The sequence below is a fragment of the Chelonia mydas genome, chromosome 6 (assembly GCF_015237465.2).
Source record: "Chelonia mydas isolate rCheMyd1 chromosome 6, rCheMyd1.pri.v2, whole genome shotgun sequence".
Classification (NCBI taxonomy): domain Eukaryota; kingdom Metazoa; phylum Chordata; order Testudines; family Cheloniidae; genus Chelonia; species Chelonia mydas.
In genome coordinates, this window is record NC_051246.2 from 109,346,805 (window position 1) to 109,367,977 (window position 21,173).

Consider the following 21,173-nt stretch of genomic DNA (forward strand, 5'->3'; position numbering starts at 1 on the left):
GACCATTCCAGGCTTTCCCCAGATCCGTCCTTAGTGCCTAGATTAGATAATTAGTTAAAGGTTTTAGCATAGATTAGATAGTTTTTAATCATTAATTGTTAAGGATAACATTTATAGTTAGTTTTAGTCAAGTTTTCTTTGGCTCTGGGATGGCGTCTCCGAAGATCAAGAAACCTGGCTTCAAGAGATCTGTTTCCTGCCCTCAGTACCTCTAACATCTACACATACACTGGATGTCTTGTGTGCCTAGGGGAGGTTCATTCTCCGTTTGATTGCTCTAGTGGTTCTACATTTACTCAGGGCTCTAGAAAGGGACTGCAGGTGATACTGCTCCAGGAGGCATTGGCAGCACAGCTCACCAGATCCAAACATTCATAAAGATCTGAAAGATTCCATAGACGGGCATCAGCCCCTAATACACTGAGAGCAAAGAAACCTAACGCTATACAAAAATTGTCTACATCACCACTAAGTATTAAGAGATCTGCAGCTCCAAGAAAGAATTCAAAATCTAAAAGCAGAGTCCTCGTCATTGTCCAAAGCCAGTCTATGAGAGAGAGAGTTTCTGGATCCCTCTGATCTGATTACACCTAAGGAACTGGAGATCAGAAAAGACTCTGTGACAAGACTTGCTGTTTTGAACTAGAGTAAATGGTGGATTCTCTGTAACTTGAAGTCTTTAAATCAAGATTTCAGCCCTTCAGTAACTCAGCCAGAGGTTATGGGCCTATTACAGGAGTACCTGGATGAGGTTCTGTGGCCTGCGATGTGTAGGAGGTCAGACTAGATGATCAGGATGATCCCTTCTGCAGGGCCGTCCCTAGGGGAGTGCGGGGCCCAGGACAAATCAACCTCCCTGCTAGTCTCCTCACCGACTGCCCAGCGTGCCCACCCAGCCGCCGCTCGTCTCCTCACCCCCTGCCCTGCCTACCCGCCCGCCTGCTGCTCTCCTCCTCACTCTGTCCTCCTGCTTGCCTGACACTCGCCTCCTTACCTGCCTGCCCACCAGTCGCCTCCCTGCTAGTCTCCTTGCTGTCTGTCCGGTGTGCCCTCCCGCCTGTCTGCCCGACTGCCGCTCTCCTCCTCGCCATCCGCGCACCTGCCTGCTGCTCGCCTCCTCACCTGCCTGCCGGCCACTCGCCTCCCTGCTAGTCTCCTCGTCGTCCATCCGGCACACCCCCCTGCCTCTCTGTCTGGCAGCCACTCACCTCCTCACCCCTGCCCGCCTGCCTCCTCACCCCCCGCCATGCCTGCCCATCCGCCGCTCTCCTCCTCACCACGTGCCTGCCTGACACTCGCTTCCTCATCTGCCTGTCCACCACTCGCCTCCCTGCTAGTCTCCTTGCTGTCGGTCCAGCGTGCTCCCCCGCCTGTCTGCCCAACTGCCACTCTCCTCCTCGCCATTCGCCTGCCCGCCTACCGCTCACTGCTCACCCGCCTGCCCTCTGCTTGCCTCCCTGCTAGGATCCTCGCCGTCCATCCGGCACACACACCCCCATCCACCCGACTGCCGCTCTTCTCACCGCCCACCCGCTTGCCTCCTCAGCCCCCTCCCACCTGCCTGCCTGTCGCTTGCTTCCCCGTTCACCTCCTCACCCCGCCCGCCCGCCTCACCTCCCTGACTGCCTCCTCACCTGAATATCAGGACATATGGTGTCCGATTGTACATCGGTTGGGACACGGGACAAAGGGCTAAATATTGGGACAGCCCCGATTTTATCGAAGCGTGGGGGCCCCCAAAGCGTGGGGCCCAGGGTGGTCGCCCCAAGTCACCCCCTGCCCAAAGGATGGCTCTGCCTTTCTGACCTTAAGATCTATGAGTTTATGAAACACTGAGAGAGGGGTATTAGTTCCATAAATTCTTTATTCATTGGCACCTTTCCTTAGAGATGTCTGTGTTCTCTTGTCTTTTGGGGTCATCTGTATGAAACATACCACAGTAATCTTTAATTTAAAAGGGTTATTAAATATAGAGAAAATGGAATTAAAACAAAAGAAAACATTTGCGTCACATATCTAGATTTACACTTCTCAGAAGTGACACTAGACTAGGTGTTCTCAGCTTAGTTACAGAAGGGACGGGGGGAGAAGAAAACAAAATAGCTTACATCTCTTGAAAGCAATCCCCTCTCTCTGACCACTTTGGTCCCTTTGTCATCATTGCACTTCGTGTCTAGATAGCAACTCCTTTCTTGTCCCCCTCAGACATGCTTATTAAATCCCCTCCTGAATTTTTCCCAAATAGTTTGCTGAACACACACACACACACACACACACACAAAATAGGGTTTGTCAACAGCTTTAATCTCCACCTTCCAGGAGATGTCCACAGAAGAAGAGGAAACACTTAACAATGATTGGTAGTTGCCTTTCAAAGGCTTACCGACCTAGTTCAGATACCACCTTTCACAGATGACTTTGGCTGGTTGTACCCACTTATGGACAGGGTACATAAATACTTAAATACTCCCCCAATTATGTTTTTTCTGTTGTCAATGAACTGTGAATTATGGACAGAGGCCCAAGCCCTCTGTCACACTGATATACAAAGGGCCGGCTCCAGGCACCAGCGTTCCAAGCAGGTGCTTGGAGCGGCAGTCAGAAAGGGGCGGCAGTGTTCCCGCGGCGCCGGCAATTTGGCAGCAGCTTCTCCCTTTTGCCATCCTGGGCGGCAATTCGGCAGCAGCTTCTGTCTTCTGCTGTCCGTGGCGGCAGTTCAGTGGGAGTTTCTCTCTTCTGCCGTCTGTGGTGGCAATTCGGCAGCGATAGTTTTTTTCACTGCTTGGGGTGGCAAAAACGGTAGAGCCGGCCCTGGATATACAGATACTCTTTAAAAAATATAACATCTTTCTTTTTTGGTGTAGTTGTACACTGTTTTTGGACTGACAACCATAGGTGGCCGATGGACAAAATAATGATGGAATACTGTAGGTGCCAGAGATTCTTAACGTCCGCCGTGGTTGGACTAGATTTTCAAAGGAAAAAAACTTGACATCTAGTGGGAGAGAGGCTGGGATCCCAGGGATGTGAAAATGGTTGTATGAGAAATGTGAAAAAAGTTTTGGCATCTGTGAGCAGGGTACCACAAGGAAAATATTATTTTTACCATGTCCTCATGTTGTATGTGGTTTTTAATTAATTGATTTTATAAAATTATATGAACTATTACTATGGCATATGAAAAGTGTTGTATGCATGGCAAACTTTAAAAGAAAACTCCTTGATTATTTTCACAGCAAACCCAAGGAACCAATGTTCAGTGCAGGTAGGTTCTGTTTTATTTTTTTCCATTTCTAAAGAGATAACTTGCATGCTGATGCATTTTTTATTGTACAGTGATTTATCAGGGAAATCGGCGTTCGGATTCAGAGCCTTTCACTGACAGGCCACTGGTAGCCTACTTCCTAGTGGCCAATGGGTCTTTATTGTGACTGGAATCCTTTTTGGCAAGAAGGCCAAGAACAAAAAGCTATGAAAGTAGAAACTACCTTCTTACCAAATAGAGATATTCCTGTTCAAAACAGGATTAAGGTTTTTGTGGGTCGAAGTATATTTGAAGCTCAGACTATGGCTCTCTGCACTATACAATATTTTAAGTGTGATTCTACTCATAAAAATGAGCAAATGCAATTAAGAGAGTTCATATTTATGTCTCAGTTCTTTCCTGAGCAAAATTGCCAAATAAAAATACTGTTTTTCTAACTGAAGCTCTGGAAGCTCATCTTTTGACTTGAAAGTCAGTGTTCTTTTCCTTCCTGCTCATGCATCATCACCATCAACAAGATTCTGCAGGCTACATTCTAAATTTAAATAAGGACAGAATTTATTTGCCTCTGCCATTAAAACTTTATGAACAATCCTGTTGATGGCATATGACACAAAATAGAGTACAGCTTGCTTCCCTGTTGGCTCTGCAGAGCCAAGCAAAAGTAAAAAGTAGTAAAAACTTACTTTGTCATTGGAATAAGTAAATGTGATGGAATGCACACTGAAAACAAATCTGCTGGTTCAGCACGTGGTGTTTTTATAGTTACCTTTCAGACTATAATCATAATTTAAGTTAAAGATGGAGGATTTCTGTTTCTTGGGCTGATAATCAAGACCCCCCCAGCAAAGCACATGGTTACTTCCAACTTATATGTATGTATATATATATCTTCTTAGTATATGTTCCATTCTATGCATCCGATGAAGTTGGCCATAGCCCATGAAAGCTTGTGCTATAATAAATTTGTTAGTCTATAAGGTGCCACAAGTACTCCTGTGTTCTTTTAAGTAGTCCTGTTGACTTCATTGGGAATACTCATGTACTTATTGCTTCTCTGGATCACAGCCCATGTCCCTCTCTCATGGATACAAGTTCAAGAACAAGAAAATAACTTCTGATATCCTACATTTATAATTTTGTCTCATAGTAACTTTTTTTCTTTTTCACTTCCCTGGAAAAGGGCACATTTGGCTTTAATAGTTTTTGTTTCAAAATTTTCTATTGAGATTCATAGGTTAAATTATTCATTTAAGTTATGTGAGTTTGAACTTACTCTTCTGATTCAGGCAAAATTACCACTGAACTCAGTTAGAGGGTTTTTTTCTAGGCAAAGTATATCCCAAATTCCTAAATATTTAATTATTTTTAGCATAAAGTTACATAATGGAGCTTAAACCAATCTTTTAATGATAAAATAGCTCTAAATGTATTACTCTTGGCTAGAAAAACAGAGTTTTGAATGCAGTAACACACAATGCATTGAATGGACCATGGGTCAATGTTTTGTCAAGCAGCAGGTTAGCCTTTAAGAGGATACAGCTGGACAACCAATAGAGCAGGGGTGTAGGTGAGCCTGACTGTACTCAAACCCATCTTTATCTAGCACTTCTGTCTCTGTCTCTGTAATCACAAGGGAAGCGCCGTGTGACACACTGCAAAGGTAGGCATCACTTCCAAAACCTCATAGCTCTCTATGCAAAACTGTTACCAGGGTGACAGAAGCTGTATTTTTATACAGCCAATATACATTTTTATTGGAAAGTTAAAACTCTTCAATTTATTTGAGTAAGGTTAAAAATATTCATGTAAAAGTGTCTGAATTATAACCCTTGATGCACTATAATGATAACAATGGGTTATAATTTAGATTTTGGTTGACTTTGGTAAATGACTTTTTTAAAAATTCAGTGTTGAGAGAGCTATATGGCAGCACCTGGATGTCTCACTGTGTTTGAAATGCTGTTTTGCACTTCTGCTAACATGCCCTGTGATATAGAACCTGCCCTGTTTTTGCTGTTTTGCTGCAAATCTAATGTATGCTTATAGAAACATTGTTTTTTTCCCCTGCTTATATCTTCCTTGGTAGATTGTAGATTTGTCTGAATTATCAGTAAGCAGAAGTAGGTGTATAATTAATTTTAAATGTTTTTTGCACAGTGTAGTAATACAGAATTATGTTTATTAAATGTATAGTATTGATTTCTGAAACATAATTTAATTGGACATTAAATATGCACATATGATACATGTCTGTAACTTGTCTCTCTGATATAACCAGAGATCTTGTCTTGGATTTTAGAAATTGCTTATTCTTAACCAATTTTTCACTAACCTGCATCGTTTAGCTTTCCATCAATTAAGTTTAAGCCTTTATAAAGGAATGACTGTTTTACTCTCAAGACTAAATTTTGGAAGGGGCTTCAACCCCACCACTGTGTATTCATCATGCAGTTTTATGTCTGTAACCAATAGTGGGTTCAATTGCAGATCTAATTAGCATTAAGACATCTTACTACTAAGGCTGTCAATTAATCACAGTTAACTCATGCAATTAATTCAAAAAAATTAATCACGATTAAAAAAGTTAATCGCGATTAATCACAGTTTTAATCACACTGTTAAACAATAGAATACCAACTGAAATTTATTAAATATTTTGGATGTTTTTCTATATTTTTAAATATATTGATTTCAGTTACAACACAGAATACCAAATGTGCAGTGCTCACTTTATATTATTATTTTTTATTACAAATATTTGCACGGTAAAAATGATAAACAAAAGAAATACTATTTTTCAATTCACTTCATGCAAGTATTGTAGTGCAATCTCTTTATCGTGAAAGTGCAACTTACAGATGTAGATTTTTTTTGTAACATAACTGAACTCAAAACCAAAACAATGTAAAACTTTAGAACCTACAAGTCCACTCAGTCCTACTTGTTCAGCGAATTGCTAAGAGAAACAAGTTTCTTTACATTTACAGGAGATAATGCTGCCTGCTTCTTATTTACAATGTCACCTGAAAGTGAGAACAGGCGTTCACCTGGTACTTTTGTAGCCAGCATTGCAAGGTATTTAAGTGTCTGATATGTTAAACATTCGTATGCCCCTTCATGCTTTGGCCACCATTCCAGAGGGCATGCTTCCATGCTGATGATGCTTGTTAAAAAAATAATGCATTAATTACTTAGTGACTGAACTCCTTGCGGGAGAATTGTATGTCTCCTGCTCTGTTTTACTTGCATTCTGCCATATATTTCATGTTTTAGCTGTCTCGGATGATAACCCAGCACATGTTGTTCGTTTTAAGAACACTTTCACTGCAGATTTGACAAAACACAAAGAAGGTACCAATGTGAGATTTCTCAAGATAGCTACAGCACTCGACCCAAGGTTTAAGAATCTGAAATCCCTTCCAAAATCTGAGAGGGACAAGGTGTGGAGCATGCTTTCAAAAGTCTTAAAAGAGCAACACTCTGATGCAGAAACTACAGAACCCAAACCACCAAAAAAGAAAATCAGCCTTTTATAGGTGACATCCGACTCAGCTGATGAAAATGAACATGCATCAGTCTGCACTGCTTTGGATCGTTATCAAGCAGAACCCATCATCAGCATGGACACATGTCCTCTGTTGAACCTTGAAGGGACATGTGAATCTTTAGTGCATCTGACACGTAAATATCTTGCGACGCCGGCTACAACAGTGCCATGCGAACGCCTGTTCTCATTTTCAGTGACATTGTAAACAAGAAGCGGGCATCATTATCTCCTGCAAATGTAACCAAACTTGTGTGTCTAAGCGATTGGCTGAAGTAGGACTGAGTGGACTTGTAAGCTCTTCAGTTTTCATTGTTTTGTTTTTGAATGCAGTTTTTATGTACATAATTCTACATTTGTAAGTTCAACTTTCATGATAAAGAGATTGTACTACAGTACTTGTATTAGGTGAATTGAAAAATACTATTTCTTTTGCTTTTTACAATACAAATATTTGTAATACAAATAATATAAAGTGAGCACTGTATACTTTGTATTCTGTGTTGTAATTGAAATCAATATATTTGAAAATGTATAAAAGATCCAAAAAATTTTAAACAAATGGTATTCTATTATTGTTTAACAGTGCGACTAATTGCGATTAATTTTTTTGATAGTTTGTCAGCCCTGTTGACTACCTAAAAGGAGAAAATGGACCTGCATTTGCTTCAGCTCATAATATTTGTGGGTGCAGAAATACAGGCTATGTAAAAATTTTGTCCTTGGGTTCTTGTTTCTAGTCCTCTGATCCCTCTCTCTCTTTACATTTATAGTTATATAGTGATCTGATATTTAATGACCTTTGGTAAGGAAAGTAGGGGGTAAGGAGTGTGCAGTATTGTATGTGTATTTTTCATGCTTCAGTAGTCAAAATTACAAAAGTCACTATGGTTCAAGTGACCAAATAATGAGAGACCTAATAATCTCCTCCCTTACCTGCCTTTTAATAATCATGATTAGAGTTGACATCACTAAAGTCTGTTAACTTTCCAAATGTACAGTCTCATAATGCCTCAATAACTTTAGTGCTGGTAATATATTCTCAGCCTAATCACAGGGCTATCACATGCAAATATGAACAGTGATGTAGTTATCTATCTTGTGCAGTGCAAGAGCATATTTTGTTTCTTGGTAGAGAACTACAAATGTAATTATTTATAAATATCCAAACATGTCTTCAGTGTTGTCAGTCATCTTGAACTCCACACATCTGTTAACATTTTAGTTGTGTCCACTTTTAATATTGTTTTCCATTCTTTCACTAGAAATCTCAATTAAAAGACTATTAGTTTTTTTACTGTAGTGCCATAATTATACAGGACACCGTGCAAAAGCAGTGCTGTGACAGAACAACTAGGTTTCCTGAGCACATACATTTCTGCTGTACAATAGCAAAATATAGTTTAAACATATGACATTTCTTTACTGAATGAATTCTCTATATAGATGAGACAATAATGAATGCATGTACTCCCATTAAAACACAGCTTTTAGTTTTTAAAATTAAAATAATACTGGCATGTGTGTTAATGATGATTGAAAATCCTTAGCATAACTTTAACAGACCTAAATTGTATACGTTTTATTTACATAATTTTTTACTTCTGCCCTTCCATTTCCTCTGTGCACATGATTATTCTGTCTAGTAACTCTACAGATGTCACTGACTCCAAAAGTTCTTGATTCACATGAGAGCAAGGCTGAATCCTTTGATCTGCTGATGGAGCAGCAGAAGTCAGCACGTTTTGAATCTGGACAAACTTCACCAGAAGTTCACAAGACACCCTGTTTGGCCCTGCCAATTTCTAAAAGTCCTAGTCAGACCTTCATGCCATTTCCTAGATCTCCTAGTTTTATAAGCCCCATGAAATCCCCGAGTCAGTACTTTCAGATCTGTTATTAATTCATGCTTCTGTTCTCAGACATATGTCTTATAAGACCCCCAACTACAGTATTTCTAGTGTTTTCTCCTATAAATGTTTACTTTCTATCAGCAAAGTTCAGTTTTGTAGCTTCTTTCCTGTACATCATTTTTCTTTCTATAATGTGTTGTCAGTTTGTCATTTCTGTTTCAATGTTTAGCTATGCTTTAAACACTTAACTGTTTTTGCATGTACGTCAGCATGATTCTTTTTACTATTTGTTTGTGTTTATACGTGATGTACCTTTCACATTATGTATCAAGTGCAAAGTACATTTTTACACTAAGATGCAAAGAATGCAACTAAGTGTTTAAGTATTTTTAGATGCTGATGCTCAGAACTGTAAATATCCATCAAAAACTAAATAAAAGAATTTTAAGTGGCATTCCTGCGTTAATCGTAATTTTTACTTTGTTGTTTTTCCTCAGTTCTGGTATAAAAAGGAAATATGTACATATGGTATTGATTTTCCCTGAAAGTAATGGTTTGGTCTTAATCTTTTCATTTCTATAGTTCTTTGTTGCATAGTCTGGTTGAAGAGTTCGCTGCTAGTCTCAAAATATTTAGACCAAAAGGGGACTTTATACCCTTAGTTTGATAACCCCATCTAGTGTTAGTTTGTGACTAAAACAAAAACAAAAGCTACATGTCCTATAAGTTTGAAACGTCATGTTATGCAAAAATATTATTCACTGAAATGATAGGTGGGAGCAGTTGGAGGAGAAATCTTTGCTGATGTGTTTATGTGTAACTCTCTGAACATTTCTGACCCTTTTTGTAGAAGAAGGATATGTAAAAATGTTTCTGCGTGGACGTCCTGTTACCATGTACATGCCCAAAGATCAAGTGGAATCTTACAATTTGGAAGCAAAAGTAGAACTACCAGCCAAGAGGCTTAAACTGGAATGGGTGTATCCTTTTTATGCTAGAGCATTACTGGTAACTACTAATTTCTTAGCAATTGTCTTAAAATTTTGTTATAAAAATTATTTAGCAAAATTGAGGTCTTTATGTTGAATTATTTTCTTTAATGAACTATTAGGCCACAATCACTTTTCAATAGGTGATAATTTCTTGAGGCTGCTGCTCCAGATTTTATGCAAAATAGTCAAGCAGCTCGAGGATGGTTTCACTTAAATGTTGCCTGAAGGTTATGTTTAAAACATGTTAACTATCACAAATTAAAATTAGGCATATTGCAAGAATTTAGTGAACTGTAATTACTAATTATAGTGTACATAAAACAAGTTTGCTTCTTTTCCGATACACATCAGTACTTTATTACGCTATATATATATTTTTAAATTGCACCCTTGTCTTTTTTAAGAGGTGCTATAATTGCAGTACACGGATAACAAAAGGGGTCTTATAGAACATTCTTGTACATGACAAATTCTCTTCACTGTAGTTAGAAATAAAGATAATTTTTTTTTAAATGGAGCCTAAAGTTAGACTCAGAAATCCACATTTAGAAGCTAGTCACCTATTATCAAGTTTTGTTGTAAGTGTCATGATAGAAGTGAGACTTGAGCTGGGATTTGATGGAGGATAATGTGATCACTTCACACATTTTTATTGGGTGCTCCTTCTTAGCATAAGGGCAAGCATTGGAGAATGCATGAAGATACTTGCTAGAAAATTTGACAGATGGGCAATGAAGGCTGCATTGGCATAGACCCCAGCCTCCACTCCCTCTACTCCGCCAACAATGTTTCAGTATCGTATACAAAATGATAGTTGTGATGGGGATAGGCCATGACTTCAGTGGGAGTATTCCCACTTTGTTTTTTAAAGTGTGATATCTATAATATAACCTATTAGAAAGCTAAAGTTTTCAATCCATGGAAATATCTCAAAGGTTAACAGCCTCAAGCCAGTGCTGGGTAGTTGGAAGGTTAGAAGGTAGAGGAGGAAACATATTTCCAAAGAATACCATGCTGAATTTTCCTTTCAGACTTTTTTCCTTTGGATGTAGTCACTGGGACTGTTTGCAGGCTTAGAAGTTAAACTCATGTCTAAGTCTTTGCAGAATACGGGCACAAAGATGTTACTATTTTTTATTGCTATTTGTATTATCATAACACTTAGGAGCCCTAGGTATGGACCAGGACACCATTGTGCTAGATGTTGTACAGACACAGAAACAAGACAATGGTCCATGCCCCAAAGAGATTACAACCTAAGTATGATGATAATGGAGTCTCACGTCAGTGTCAATATACAAGGATTCAGCAAACATTATAGGTGAACATGTATATGTGAGGTCAGACCAATGAGAGAAATGCAAAAATGGTTACATGTGGGACAGGCAAGGTTGTCCATGACCATTGCAGGCTGTTGTATCCTTGCTTTGTGTTATTCATGTTTTTCACACAAGGTGTTAATCCGCCTTGCTTCAAAGCAGTTAATGGCAACATGACTAATATTCAGCCATCTTGCTAAGTTATGGGATCAACATGACATGTTTGACTTCAGTGTGTCTGTATATTGTTTGTAGTGGCCTCCAGGAAAAGAAGTGTATTGCTTTAGATGACCATAAAGTATGGCCTTTGGTAGTTTCAATTTGGCCATACAAATGAGATGCTCCGACCAATGCAGCTGAGCTTTTATGAACATTCTTTGAATGCCAGACACCCAACAACAATTAGGGATATCAGTGTTGGGAATCTTGTCCTACCATTTGATTCTGCAAACAGACTGAAGACAGCACATATGGAACTGATCAAATTTCCTAACGTGGCAGTGATATGTTGTCCAAGTCTCAAAACCATATAGAAGCATTGTAAGCATGACTCTCCAATAGACATTTAGCTTAGTGCTTATTTTGATGTCCCTATTGTTTCATAGGTGATGTGTGAGCATTCCACATCCAGAACTGGCCTTGGCTATGTGATGGGTAATCTTGTCATCAGTTATGGCATTCTGTGACAGCATACTGTCTATATAGCAAAACTTCTCTATTGTATCAAGAGGAGTGTTGTTGATCTTAATAAGTGATAGACAGATGTATCACTGGACACAGGTTGGGTACATTACTTCAGTTTTCTTTCAGCTGATTTTGAAACCAAAGTGATTGGTCATCATGATAGACAGTGGTCTCAGCTCATCAGAGGCGTAACCAGTCTCAAGACTTTTGTTTGCCTCTTGGCAAAGGAAAGTTTTAAGGAGGACAGTGAGGTAGCTTTGCAGATATTTATGGAGTGCTCTTTCCAATCAGGAGGAGCAGCACAGGAGAAAGCACAAAGGTGCTTGTTTAAATTTTACCAAGTGGACAATGGAAGCTGGCATTGTAAGAACCAGCAGGGTTGGGATTCTGGGGGTTGTGGTCTGCTGACACCCCCACATCACCACAGGAGGCTTAGACTGGGCTCCCCTGGGAGGACCCTGTGAGGCTAGGCTCAACAGCAAGTATTGTCCAGCAGGACCTGAGTCGCAGCTCCTCACAGCCTGCTGACTGGCTGGCACCAGTACAAAAGCCAGGAAGCTATGACAGGGAGTTGTCTGAGCAACAGCACAGTCTCCCTGCCTGTCTCTGCTTCAGACCCCGCATGTAAGAGCCCAGATTCTGACTCTGCCTGTCTCCTTACGCCTGACTCTTGGTTTGCCCTCTGGCCTTCTGGTACCTGAACCAGCCTGACTCCTGCTCTAACCACTAGGTCTGACCGCCCATGTCCCTGTCATGACAGGCATTCTCTGATTGGAGGTGGGAATCAACATCTCAGTAGGTAGGGTGGGGAATAGGCCTTCAAGATAAAATGAAGACAACTAGCATATGTTTAATGCTTCTGCCATGTGGTGTAGGCAGCAACAAGGGCTGGGATCAATACCTCAGGGCTCCTCTTAACAATACAAAACAGAAACAGCTTGAGCCACCACCCAGTAATCTTGAAAAATTAAATACCACTTCTGGGTGTCTTCAGAGACCGCATTTCTCCTCTCACAAGTACTGAATCTATGTATAACAAAATAAAACTTATTAAAAGAAGAAAATCCAGCATTAATTTGGGAAAACACTGCAACAATGACTTGAATGTACACAGCCAATGAGTAAAACAGCTGCCCCACAGTATCTTGGGCAGTGTCCTTTTTCTCGGTTTCCCACCTTGCAGCATGAAAAGTCCAAGGGAGGAATGTCTTTTTAACATGCCACTCCCCTTTTTCCTCTGCTGCGCTCCACTCAGTTTGTTGTCCAAGGTCAGCAACATCCCCAGAGTCCGGGGATGTGTTTGGGTGAGTTACCTCCCACCTCTGAGGGGAGAAGATGGTTGAGTGATGCCTCTGCATCTGCCCATCTGTGTCTCTGCAGTCTCTGCCGCTGTTTATCTCTGTCAATGTCTCTGCATGTCACTGCTGCTGGTGACAGCTGTCATCATCACTGCTGCCTGTACCTGCAATGCTGTGTTCTGAGGTTCCACTACTTAGTCCTGTTCTCAGTGATTTCAGCTTTGTAGTGATTTCACTGGATAGTGGGGAACCTCTCTGCCCCTTTTGCATTGTCTTTTCACCTCAACACTGTCTCTGTACCAGGTCTAAGGTTCCGCTCCCTTAGATCAGCTTATCAGTGAGCTCAGTTCCAGTAATCACTGAGAAAGAACCAGGACCTTCAAATCAGTCTAGTCAGCTCTGTCTTTTCAAACACTTGCGGGAGGAGGGTCAAATGGTTTCGGGGACACTTTAAACAGGGTCCACACCACCAAGTAGGAACATCTGTCCCTACCCCCTCTGACTCTTACTTGGATACGGCATCACAACCGTACACTTAGTGAGTGAGGTTAACATTAGGGTGACCCCCTTAATTAGGGCAGGTTAATTACAGCCCTTCTGCCCTTTACTCATACAATGAGGAGAACATTTCATTTCCCCTGCATTCAATACTAAAGTGAATTTTAACCCCAAATAGGCAAAACTGATCACTTTGTCAATGTAGGTCTGACTGCTGATGCCTTCAGTAGAAAAAGTGTGTCTATGCAAACAGTCTGCTCCTGAGCTCTTTTCCCCCCAGTTTATCACTAGATGTCAGGGGAGAGCTCATTCTGACCCTGCTTACATATGTTCGATGCAATAGAGAAGCAGGAGCCAGTGGAGAGATGTGAAGAGAGGGGTGATATGGTCAAGTAATAGGCTAGGAGATCCTTGCATCAGCATCGTGACTGGATACGATCAGGGCAAGATTGCAGTGATCTAGATACAAGATGATGAGAACCTGGACGAGAACGATTGCCTTGTCGGTAGTTAGGAAAGGCTGTATTTTAGAGATATTATGCAGAAAGAATTGGCAAGCTTTAGCCATAGCCTGGATGCCAGGACCTAGTGAAAGATCTGAGTTAAAGATGACACCCAGATTATGGGCCTGAATGACAGGGAGAATGGTGTTGGAGGTAGGGTTTGTGGGAGACTAAGAGCACTGTTTTAGCCAGGTTGAACTTGATCTGACAACTAGACATCCATGAGAAGATATCAGAGAGACAGGCCAAGATTTTGGTTTGGACAGAAGGAAACAGGTCTGGAGTAAAGAGGTAGATCTGTGAGCTGTCATCATAGAGATGGGAGTTGAATTCGTGTTTGCAGATTGTAGGTGAGATTATCCAGAGAGGGAGAACAGAAGTGAACCAAATATAAAGTTCTGTAGAGCCCTACACAAAACTGGAGGGAGAATGAGGTGGATCCTCTGGAGGACATGCTGAAGGAGGGATTAAAGAGGAGGAGGAGGAAGACCAGGAAAGGACAGAGTTACAGAAGCCAAGGGGAGGACAAGATTTCACAAAGAAGAAGATGGTCAACTGTGTCAAAAGCAACTGACAGGTCAAATAGGATGAGGATGGAGTACTAGTTCTGACCTTAGGCTAGGAAAAGATCATTAGAGACTGGCAAGAGTTCATTCAGTGGAATGCAAGGGGCGGAAGCCAGACTGAAGAGGGTTTAGGATGGAACTGGAGGAGAGGACCTTCAGACAATGACTCAGAACAGCTTATTCTTATCTTAGAGATAACTGGAAGGAGTGGCAGTAGTAGAAGAAGCAGGGGTGGTTTTTTTTTTAAGATTGGAGAGACTAAAGCATGTGTGTATTGTGAACCAGAGGAGAGTGAGAGGTGAAGGAGAAGAGATGGGGAGGGTGAGAATGGACATGAGGGAGCTCAGTTGATGGGATGGGGTCACTGAGGCAAGTAGCTGGGTTAGAGGAGGAGAGCAGATGAGGAAGCATCTGCAATTGTGATGGGAGAGAGTTGTAAGAGGGGAGGGGAGAAGATCACTTTGAATTTTGTTCAGTTTTGTCTTGGAAGAAATCAGTAAGCTATGTGGAGAAAGAAGTAGAGGCAGGAGGAGGGTTTGAGGAGTGACTCAAAGGTGTCAAAAAGGCAGCTGGGATTGAGGACCTGAGATTCAATTAAGTTAGCAAAAAGTTGTTTAACTAGGAAGATGGCAGAACTGAAAGAGGAGAAAACAAATTTGTAGGGGAGGAAGGCACCTTGTTCCTGAGATTTCTGCAGCGCGAGAACAGCAGCAGAGGAATCAGGTGTTGGGGGTGAGCCAGGACTAGGGGTTGGCAGGATGGACCTTGTGATGAAAGAGTGGGACAAAAGAGTCAAGGGTGGAGGAGAGTGAAATATGGAGAGAATTAACAGCCATATAAATGAAAGAAAGTGAAGAGAGGGCTGAGAGCAGACGAGAAGTCACAGTGATGGATTGGAAGTTATGTAAATGCCAAGTGACAGGGCATGAGGGAGGGGGCTCATGGGTGATCTAAAAGAGACCAGGTGATGGTCGGGGGGGGGGAATTCAGCAACAGAGAAAGAGAGAGCGGTGCCCCTTTTTAATGAGATCTGAACCAGGGTGCAGATCAAATGAAGGGGTGTGGGTGAGGTAACACGCAGCTAAGGGGTTGGATGGGTCATCAACATGGAAGTTGAAGTCACAGAGGACGAGGGTGGGAGACTGTGGGGAGAAGAAAAGAGACAGCAAGGAGCTGAAATCAGAGAAGGCTGATGGGGAGGAGTTGGGTGGATGGTAAATGACAACATGAAGGGGTATGGAAAATTGGCTGCAGTGCTGCTCAAAAGAGAAGAGAGTGGGAAGTGGGGGGAGGAAAGAGGGTATTTTTTTCCAAATAGATAATTATTTTATATATAATAGTTATTTACTCAAGGATTTCCTCCATGTAAATAAAGTTATATGCCATAATACTACTTAACTTCTTGACTTTCAAACCCTCCGACTTCTAACCTCTATGGGCTTGACTCTGCAATGTATTGAAGTCTAAGGAAGTTTTGATATTGACTTCATTGGGAACAGCATCGGACTTTATACAGACAAATAGGAAGACTGAGCCAATAAAGTGGTGTCCTGTAATCCAATGATAAAGTTTTCATAAAAATAGGAAGCTTTTAGTTTTCCTCTTTTAATTACCAATAAGTTATCCTTAAGAGAGACAATTGCTATTTTCATTCACTCACGCTTCTTTATTACTGAACAGTTAGGTGTCCGGTGGCCCTTAAAGACTAACAGATTTATTTGGGCATAAGCTTTCGTTGGTAAGGGATATTTTACCCATGAAAGCTTGTGCCCAAATAAATCTGTTAGTCTTTAAGGTGAGACCGGACTCCTCGTTGTTTTTGTGGATACAGACTAACATGGCTACCTCTCTGATACTCTGATCTCAAAAAACTTAACAGAGTGTTGGTTGAAACTTTCAAATCTAGTAGCCTAAAATTGGGTTCCTGAATACATATTTAGGTGCTCAAATACAAGCGGCTGTATTTTCAGAAATGCTGAGCAATGACTCACTAGTCCTGTTGAAGTCAGTGGGAGGAGCAAGAGTTCAGCACCTTTGAAAAGTCAGGAAACCTTTATTTAATTTCCTAATTTTAGGCACCCAGGTTTGAAAATTTTGGCCTTACTTTCTGCATCATATCAACTCATGACTGAACAGCAGGGTCAAACCATCCTTGCCCATAATGAATGGAGGACAAAATATGTATTCATTTCTATATTATTTTTTTATTAAAAATCACTTCTAAACCACAGTAGATTTATACTGCACTCTATAAACATTATCTCTGCCTCAAAAAGCTTACAATCTAATTGTATGTACTAAAAGCCCTAGGGAAAATAAAACATTGTGTTTTATTAATATTGTATGTCAGTGGTTGTCAACCTTTTCCATAACACAACCCCTTTCTTCCATACTAGATGAACTGGGAATATCCTCCCATTTAGTCAGGACCTAGGTGAGACCACACTCTCCCATGTTAGCAGGGTCACCATTTCCCAGATGCCTGTTTATTACATACTTGAGTAAGACAACTTAATTTGGCCAAATTGTGATCTCATTTACACAGGTTTAAACCTGTATTAACTCCAGTTATTTCACTGGACTTAGTTTGGTTTATCACTGGTGTGACTGGCATCAGGATCTGGCCCATTGCCTTTTCAATACTGTACCCGTTAATTGAAATGTATGATGCAACACTTTACCATCCAGATGGATATGAAACTGTAAATGACGAGGATAATGAATCAATCACCCTGAACAAAGGATAACGCAATCAATCCTAATATGATGCAGAGAGTGGTACTGGATAACCTACTAGAGTTCTCTTCCAGCCCAAATGATTCTTTCATAGAATCATAGAATATCAGGGTTGGAAGGGACCTCAGGAGGTCATCTAGTCCAACCCCTTGTTCAAAGCAGGACCAATCCCCAACTAAATCATCCCAGCCAGGGCTTTGTCAAGCCTGACCTTAAAAATATCTAAGGAAGGAGATTCTACACCTCCCTAGGTAACGCATTCCAGTGTTTCACCACACTCCTAGTGAAAAAGTTTTTCCTAATATCCAATCTAAACCTCCCCCACTGCAACTTGAGACCATTACTCCTTGTTCTGTCATCAGCTACCACTGAGAACAGTCTAGATCCATCCTCTTTGGAACCCCCTTTCAGGTAGTTGAAAGCAGCTATCAAATCCCCCCTCATTCTTCTCTTCTGCAGACTAAACAATCCCAGTTCCCTCAGCCTCTCCTCATAAGTCATGCGTTCCAGTACCCTAATAATTTTTGTTGCCCTCCGCTGGACTCTTTCCAATTTTTCCACATCCTTCTTGTAGTGTGGGGCCCAAAACTGGACACAGTACTCCAGATGAGGCCTCACCAATGTTGAATGGAGGGGAACGATCACGTCCCTCGATCTGCTGGCAATGCCCCTACATATACATCCCAAAATGCCATTGGCCTTCTTGGCAACAAGGACACACTGTTGACTCATATCCAGCTTCTCGTCCACTGTAACCCCTAGGTCCTTTTCTGCAGAACTGCTGCCTAGCCATTCGGTCCCTAGTCTGTAGCGGTACATGGGATTCTTCTGTCCTAAGTGCAGGACTCTGCACTTGTCCTTGTTGAATCTCATCAGATTTCTTTTGGCCCAATCCTATAATTTGTCTAGGGCCCTCTGTATCCTATCCCTACCCTCCAGCGTATCTACCACTCCTCCCAGTTTAGTGAGGAATATAACCAATCAATTTAAATAATAAGTGCACTTGAAATAAAGCAGGTAGTTTGCACAAATATCAAAGGATAGTAAAAACACCAGGAATTGCCATGAAAGTATATTGCCTGCACTGCAAGTTTTCAGGGATTTGGTATATTTTTACTATACAGAAGGGGCTATAATATGTTATTTTCCATGTGTCAGTCTCTTAATTCATAAGAAGTAGTGTTATTTCTTCTTAACAAGAATGCTAGCTATGGGTATAGGGGTCGGGACTGTCGCAGTAACCTATACCTACTTCCAACGGGTGAAACTGTGTATTTCATTGCATCAGTAGTTGTGTTATACAATGTTGAAGAACAACTTCAGAGACATTACACTGGTCACAATGATGATGTGAAGTGGTAAGTCTCCAAAACATTCTTATTTTTTTATAGAAATGGGGTTCTGGGAAATGCTAATGTTGCCTTTAAAAAAAATTAATTAATGTTCTTTCCTCTCTGAAAAGAGAATTCTCGTAATTTAACCTCTAAATCTTCATGTGTTAGGTGTTTGTTATCTAAGAGCCTGCCTATTCTCTTGGCTCATCTGATAACTCTGCATTTCCTTCCAGAAGATCTACTTCTATAAACATTAGTTTATAGAAGTCCATCTATCACCATAGTATTTATGTGCTTTTTATTCTAGGTCTGAACAAAGTGCTGGCACAGAGTGGTTATAAAGTGCAGTTTCAGTTTCCTATGTTTGGTTCCCATAACTAGTCTCTCTTTACATACTTAGAGAAGGCGGAAAATCTAGATGTTTGAGTTTGGTGTTAGACCTGCTTACCTTCAGGTTCTGTGGTCTATTTGTCTATGTTCCCCTCCCTTATGTCTTTGTTGTTAAGATAATTTGGTCATGACCTTTGTTTATTCTTAAGGCTCCTCTTAGCATTTATACAGTCATGCTGAAAAGTGTTTCTAGCTTTCTTTATCTACATTTCTCTAGGTTAAGTATTATGAAACACCTGTTTGCATCTACAAGATGCTAACAATAGTACTGATAATGGAATCTGGTTGCAACCTTAACTATATAGGACCATGAACATGCTCCATAAAATGAATTCATCGCATAGCCTCGTGGTTTTACTGTGAGATTTTAACTTGGATTTAGATTAACTGTTCCATCTCATCTGTCTTTTTCAAACTCTCCTGCTCCTTTGATTTTTTCAAAGCATTCAGGGTTTTAGAGAGTGGATAATATTTTGTATTGAAAGTAGAGTGAATTCCTTATCCCCTGGCTGTCAAAGTTCATTTTGCTTGGCATTCTGCCTCCAGGACTAAATGAGAAGCAGCTGCAGTGAAAGAAGAATTAAATTATTTGCAGTATTGCTTGCTCTCGTCTTAAACAATACATTGACGATTTTCTCTTCTCTTGGGTATAGTGGTAATTGCTGAGTACATTTTGTTTATCTGAACAGCTGATTCTATGGGTCAAATGGTTTAATTTCTTAGTTCTGGAATTCTATTTCTGAGACTTACATTTACTGACCTAAAATTTGTTCCCTTGTAGAATTTTGAAGCGGATAACAATAGTATTTTTCCAGAGCAAGGGGAAGGATAATCAAAGCCTAAACTCAATAAAAAGAACTGAGTAGCACTGTACTACTGTACTATATATTAAGATACTGGAAGGGCACAAATGAATCACTCCCTGGTTCTAGTGTCTGAGTTGTAGTGACAGAAGAGTTTGGGGAATAAAAAGTCATGAAAGTAGTTTTGTCTCTGTTTTGGGGATACATTTTTTAGATGAGACATTCCTATTATGCATTTATATAACTGAAGTAATAAAACTAACTCCATAGACTCTTGTTTTAGTCTGCATAGAATTTGGCATTTGTATGTTACAATATATCATCAATGCTTTAAACATGAAGGTTGACAACTTTTGTTTTCCAGCCTAGCTGTCCATCCTGACCGGATCACCATAGCAACAGGTCAGGTTGCAGGTACCTCTAAGGATGGAAAAGTGAGCAAACCTTTTGTTTACAGTAACATATTCATATTTCACAAGAGTGTATTTATTCTAGACATATTACTGTATTGTAGTTAGTGGTATGTTACCTCTGTGCAATAGTTAAATCACCCTTGAATTTTAAAAATTAAAAATGCAAAGCATTATACTCTTAATTTAACAGAAGCTAATTGAATGATGCCAAGGTAGCCAATGGAATTGTCAAGTTCCATCAGCTAGTTCCATTTCTTGATGCTGTCTGTCTGTCTCTGACTCTCCAGCTCCATTCCTTACAGAGACCATGAGGAGGTTTGGAGGTGGGCTCCAGACGAGAGATGGGACCAGGAGATCCAAAATTTTGATAGCTGTGTTTGTCTTGTTTTTAAAAATAATCCACACTGTTATTTGAAAGAAGCTGAATTTTCTTTAAGAGATAGTTTTATTACTTAATGATCAATAAGAGATCAAGAGTAATAATTGGGCCTGATACAGCATTAAAATGTCAATTGACTTAAAAGTTTTATACACACACATACACTCACACACACACACACACATATTTTAGAATTTGGCCTTCATTTATTAGTCTATTGTATAGGTAGAATAAATTCCATGCAGTTCTTCCTACTTGCTTTGAGGTAATATTTTTAATCAACACATATTTACAGGGACTGCCCTCTAGTGGATTTAAGAAGCATTTAAGTCTCCATCATATTGAGCAATGTGCTCTATTATCTTTGTATTACTGTAAGTGATTGTTAGGAGAGAACTTTAAACATGTACATTTGACATGCAAATAATTTTAATTATTCATATATTGAATTGATTTTAAGCTAAACAAAGATGGTTCTGACCAATGTTATAAAAAGGGAGACTAATAATAAAGTCCTTTTCTATGGCCAACTTTCCACTGTAGTTGAAAGTAATTACCAAGTTGTTTACACACATAACTGATTTTCTTGTTTT

At 40.3% G+C, this 21,173-nt stretch overlaps 1 protein-coding gene across 9 annotated transcripts in view; it reads left to right on the forward strand.

Annotated features, from left to right (window-relative positions):
- Positions 1 to 21,173, forward strand: part of EML1 (EMAP like 1) — a 194,918-nt gene that overhangs the window by 136,600 nt on the left and 37,145 nt on the right. For 6 of the 9 annotated variants that reach the window (XM_043549376.1, XM_043549375.1, XM_007064957.4 and 3 more), the window contains 4 exons: positions 3,237 to 3,265; positions 9,516 to 9,645; positions 18,470 to 18,619; positions 20,153 to 20,222. In XM_043549376.1, the coding sequence (XP_043405311.1) occupies positions 3,237 to 3,265; positions 9,516 to 9,645; positions 18,470 to 18,619; positions 20,153 to 20,222 (379 nt within the window). Of the gene's footprint in view, positions 1 to 3,236; positions 3,266 to 4,901; positions 4,929 to 9,515; positions 9,646 to 18,469; positions 18,620 to 20,152; positions 20,223 to 21,173 lie in introns of all 9 variants that reach the window. The other 3 variants (XM_043549371.1, XM_043549372.1, XM_043549374.1) reach the window with 1 other exon arrangement.